The sequence below is a fragment of the Populus alba genome, chromosome 14, assembly GCF_005239225.2.
Source record: "Populus alba chromosome 14, ASM523922v2, whole genome shotgun sequence".
Classification (NCBI taxonomy): domain Eukaryota; kingdom Viridiplantae; phylum Streptophyta; class Magnoliopsida; order Malpighiales; family Salicaceae; genus Populus; species Populus alba.
Window position 1 is genome coordinate 2,523,638 of NC_133297.1, and position 5,486 is coordinate 2,529,123.

General features: G+C 37.4%; 1 protein-coding gene across 1 annotated transcript; it reads right to left on the bottom strand.

Moving 5' to 3' along the window:
* Positions 1–1,861: 1,861 nt before the first annotated feature.
* LOC118058624 (triacylglycerol lipase OBL1) lies at positions 1,862–5,273 on the bottom strand. Its single transcript, XM_035071345.2, has 5 exons — positions 4,905–5,273; positions 4,505–4,698; positions 4,129–4,162; positions 2,522–3,129; positions 1,862–2,367 (listed from the first exon to the last, which is right to left on the bottom strand). The coding sequence occupies exons 1-5, from the start codon at positions 5,215–5,217 to the stop codon at positions 2,098–2,100; spliced, it is 1,419 nt and encodes a 472-aa protein (XP_034927236.1). The 5' UTR covers positions 5,218–5,273; the 3' UTR covers positions 1,862–2,097.
* Positions 5,274–5,486: the final 213 nt, after the last annotated feature.

The window sequence follows — 5,486 nt, forward strand, 5'->3', positions numbered from 1 at the left end:
AGCCTCAGCCATAAAGCAATACTTTGGCGCACCATGGAGAAACAGATATGAAGGTTAGGGGCAACATCATTAAAAATAATATCATTTCGATGGAGCCAAAGATTCCAAACAACACATGAGAAAAGAAGTTGCCTTGAGAGATTTTGCTGCTTGCCTTTAACCATAGAAGACCATTGGTAGCAGATATCATCAACAGATTTTGGAAAAACACTGCAAAAGCCCCGATTAGAAAGCAGTTTCATCCATATATTCCAAGAGAAGTGGCAGTGAATGAAGAGGTGACTTGAAGATTCCAAGCTTTTATTGCAGAAAGAGCATCTTGACTCCTGAAGGGTGAGGTGGTCATGCTGAAATAGAAAATCTCTTGTAGTTACTTTGTCTTGGACAAGGAGCCAAAGGAAAAGTTGCACTTTTGGTGGGGTTAGTTTTATCCAAACAGAAGATTGAAATGGTTTGGCACTATCGTAGAGCAGCTGGTCCATCATTTTGGAGCAAGATTTTACACTGAAGAGGCCGTCGTTGTTGAGGGTCCAGATTTTCTTATCCATCTTGTGGCATAACATTGGCTTGGATTCCAGCAAGGATGATAAAAGTGATAGATGTTCTTGTTCAAAATGAAATAGAGGTCTGCGCCATTGTAGGGACCAGAGCCAGATTTCATTGCTCCATCTACCCATGTCAGCCACCAAAGCAGATTTAGAGGAAGACAAAAGATATAGCCTAGGGAAGGCTGTTTTGAGAGGGTAGTCACCAATCCAGTTGTCTAGCCAAAAGGATGTTAAACTGCCATTCCCCACCATGAATTTGCAATGATTCGTGAAGACGTGGTGAACGTCGGTTTGAACAATGGACATAATATCCTTCCATATCTTGGAGGGTTGGCTGTAGAAAATTGGGATCCCATTCTCATAAGCTGGATTGTACATTGAAGAGATAATCATTTTCCATAAACTTGTACCTGGGGAAGAGAGTCTCCAAATCCATTTTAGTAGCAGGGCTCTGTTTTTCGATATAAGGGAGCCTACACCAAGGCCTCCTTGTTTTTTATTGCGCATCACTAGTCTCCATTGGATCTTGCAGAAAGATCTTTGCTTGGTACATCCACACCACAAGAAACGTCTTTGGATGGATGAAAGAAGCCTCCCTACCCCTTTTGGCATCTTGAATACAAACATAAAATATATAGGTAGGGAATTAAGGACACTCTTAATGAGACATAGACGACCAGCCATGCTTAGAAGTCTCCCTTTCCACATAAGAAGCCTTTTATGAAACTTCTCTATAACTGGCTTCCATGTAGAGATACGAGATGGATTGGCCTTAGTGGCATGCCAAGATATTTGCTTGGGAGTCTTTGGTATGAAAGAACAAAAATTATTTGAGAAGAGGATTAATCCAAGCTCAGCCTAAGCTCAGATAGTCCGAGAATGCCCATTTTTGCACAAAGGAAAGCTTACACTCAGAATGCAATCCATTGGTTGCATGATTGTATCTAATATTAAGGTCAACCAACGCTATAAAACCATCACTTAGGTCGTAGAATTGTGCCCATCTAACATAATTGCTCATATAATACGACAATTAATGATGAAAAGGAAACCACCGCGTGCCACTTCATTTTGGCGTCAGGGTAGTTGGATGAACCCAAGAAAAGCTACTGCTTTAAAATGAGCAATTTCTTTCTTCAATATTATTGTTCAATAAACATGGATACTATGAGCAATTATGGTCCCTAAATGACCACCTGGTAACATAGTCCATCCACTGCTACTAAGAGTTTGTTTGTTTCTCGGAATGGTATGTCACAAGAGTGTTAAGACATCATTGATTGTTCTTGTTGGACAAAATGAAAGAAATAGGAGAACAGGAAACAAGATGATAATTTATTATGCAGAACTGAGTTGCTTTATATAAGCAAGATAGTTACATAAAAATAGAAATTAATAGCTACTTTCATTATTTAAATCATAAAATTCTAAACAGACTTTTAAAAAGATAAGAAAACAACATTGAAGAATAAATAAATTGCAAAAGAACTGGTAATCAATGCTGACTTGGTCAGTTATTATATGCGGCCGGTGTTGATTTTAACGGTTCTTACTCCTGGTGAAGTTCTTGTTGAGAATCCTTGAGTTGAAGGGACCCCAACCGGGTAGAATTATCATAATCTTGAAGAATATGTTCTGGTATTCCTGGAACTAACAATCCTGCGAGCCTTAGCAGTCTCATAAACCAACTCTCTCTGTAGTCCTGGCCATGGAGGAAAGGGATTATAAAACTTCTGATAAGCTCCCAGAGAGCATTGAGGTACTTGGGGACTATCAACAACAAAGAGAAGTAGTTCTTGTTCGGCTCTTCTTGCATAACCTGTGTTCCGAATCACAATTATTATTAATGACCGTGTTAGTGACTTGTCAACAATTTTACTGAATACTGAGTTCTGCTGATACATAATCGAGTCAAGAAAAGAATTATCTGGTTGGAATTTACAAGCAAAATAAGAGAACGAGAGAAGACTGACCTTTCCTTTGTAGAAGCTATTGAAGTAGATGCAGGGACCGAAATGCTTGAATAAAAGAAGATTGTCATCATAGGGCAATCTAGGCACTATGTCATTACTGTAGACATGCCTCATGTACCTTACTTCATACCTTTTCAACTTATCTACCATAAATTCCCCAAATTGTCCATCTCCTACTCTGGGCTGCCCAAACGTGTAAACCCCTTCCAATCTCTCAAGCAACCAAGCCTCCTGGTGTAATGCTAACACTCCCACGAACAGTATAGCCAATGCCCCGCCCAAGCTATGCCCTGATAATATAAATTTTGCCTTCTCATTCTTGAGCAATATGTCCCTGAGCATTTGTCTGATTTCGTAGTATGCATAAAGATGGTCACCGCCTTGTTCAATTTCTTTGGGCCAGCCATTCTCTTGTTGGCCTAGGGCTTTCACGAAGCCACGGTGGAGCTTACCGATGCCTTTAAGGTCATACCACGAGAGATCTACATCTGTGCTCCAGTCATCTGCATCAAATGGGTTGGTCCCTCTGAAAGCCACCACAATTAAGGTTGGGTCAACCTTCTTATCTTGAAAAATTAATGCTTGCGTTGAGGCCCGTTCCTGGTACCCTGTGCGGCATTCAAATCAAATGTTCAAACAAATATGCTCTTTTATTTTGTGTGTTGCAAGTGTGATTGTGGTTTTTAATAAAATATTAAATTAATAATTTGATTTCTCGTGCTATCCTACGAGATGGAGTATTTTTTTTCAATGCCAGAAGAAGAAGAAGAAGAAGAAGAAGAAGAAAGAATGGAGTGCACCAGTCAAGTAATTTCCTTGTGTATCTCGCAGCCTACATCCCCTTGACCTGATGTTGCTTAAAGTCAAGAGCTTTGGATTTTACAACATGTTTACTTTTCTTTGTGTCTCTATTCTCTTTCCACGAACAACGCTTAAATTCTAAATCTTGTTCTTCTATAATAAAAACAAGACCATCATTTTAAAATCTTAACATATTATCCACGTGTATGTTTTTTCTCATCCTTGAAATGTCATGCTAAAATTTCCTTGCCGTGAATTGACTATAAGAGTTATTTCTATAAGATAATGGTTAGGTAAGAGTTATTTCAAAGAGATGGTGTTAAATTTGATAATAATTCCTAGATCATGCGGACCTCCATCTCAGTTGTGACAGCATTATCATATAGTGTTCTTTCCGAGAAATGATAACCTCTAATTTTCTAATTGAAAACATACTTATCAAATCTAGTATGAAGTTTGATTCAATCCAAGATTGATTTCTATGTTTGCTAAATAAATTTTAAAATAATATATATATATATAATATATGTATATATATATTATTTTGAATAAAAATTTTAATTTTTTTTTAAAAATTAACTCAAATACGAGAATTTAATAAAAAAATAGTTAGATTAATGAAATTGAGTACGCTTTATCATCAAGTGGATGAGCACGTGATTAGTTAATTAGGTTAACCACAAATTCAAACTAAAGTAACTTGTAATATACTTCAAATAGTTAAATTATATATCATATCAACCTTTTAGCCTGGACGGACTGATTAACTATGATTGAAATTTGAAAGTATAAGCCTTGCTTCTTACCGTTCCAGTAGTCGTAGGAACCCAAGAACTCCATCTGTAGAAAAGAAAACGAAAAACAACCATCGTTACATCTCATGGGATATCAGTGAAACATTTTCATTAATCCCTCTAACTGCACTTTTTCTTCTTCACGGCTAGCTAGTATATATGATCAAAACTAATTCTACATATTGTACTGTAATTGAGGGATATGCCTCCATTAAAAGTACCAGGTTTGTGCACATAAATTAAAAAAAAAAAAAGAGCACAAATTAATAAAAAAAAGGGAACAAGTTTTGGGCTCTAGCTAGACAGTTAGGTTTTATGTAACTCGATCCATGTTATAACCAAAAACAAAAAGTGTGTGTGATCATGTGGTGTTAGTGCTGATACTTACGTTCCAATGATCTTTGACGATGGTTTCGATGAAAGCTTTGTTTTCGTATGACAATTTGGCGGCCATCAAAGACAAGGAAGAGTTATATTTTATTTCCTCGGGTTTGCTACTTTTGTCTAGTTCTACTCTCCAGTCACAATGTCCAACCGCAGATCTAAACGTTGCCGATGATTCATCCGGCCTCACAACCTTGTCTGCATAAGTACAATAGCTATTAGAACCCCATATTCTACATTAAAGGGTTGATTGAAACTGCATGCACTCATGCATGGACATATATAGATTCGATCAAAAGGTGACCAAAAACGTTTTTTCAATGCAAAAGTAAACTGATTTATGCTCTAATTCTTCCCTGATTTTATGCCACGAAAAAATAAAAATTCATGGGAGCTGCACATACCCTTCAGATAATTCAGCAGGAGCTTGAAAGGGCCACCGTTGTTTGAGATAAGATTTAACCAGTACTCTATAGCATGCCCTATTTGAGCCAGGGGTTCCCTGCAAGAAAGAAGGATTTTTTGCACAAGAATCGAGATGAAAATTAGCCATCGTTGATTAATATCTCTCAGCCGGTTCTCTTCGGGGCAGTCAACGAATTTTCTGCTTTGTACATCAGAGAAGAATAAGAGAAGAACGAGTTCCTTCAAACTAGCTTCCTTTGGATCGAGCAAGAACTTATCGTGACCGAAATGCTCGTCGTTGCAATTGGCCATGGCTTGGAAGCAAAGAAGAAATGATGAATTGATATCTCAATGTCTGATGCAGAATTAGCTGAAGGCTTCGATGTTTATATAGTGAAGTGACTAAGATTCCGTCCCTCAACTGTATACTCCGTTTCAATTAAGTTCTTAGAGTTCGAGATTAGTCAAAGTTACCCTAAACGACCACACATTACTCAATTTTGTCCCATATTAATTTACAGCCATCAAAAGAATTTACTACCAAAATTCATAAATCTTGTGCAACAAATAGAAACATTTTA

Coding starts and splice junctions, on each gene's coding strand:
- LOC118058624 (XM_035071345.2), bottom strand. CDS start 5,217: ATGGCCAATTGCAACGACGAGCATTTCGGTCACGATAAGTTCTTGCTC. Junction 4,699..4,904: donor CCTGCTGAATTATCTGAAGG/GTATGTGCAGCT, acceptor GTACTTATGCAG/ACAAGGTTGTGAGGCCGGAT. Junction 4,163..4,504: donor TCGTCAAAGATCATTGGAAC/GTAAGTATCAGC, acceptor TCTTTTCTACAG/ATGGAGTTCTTGGGTTCCTA.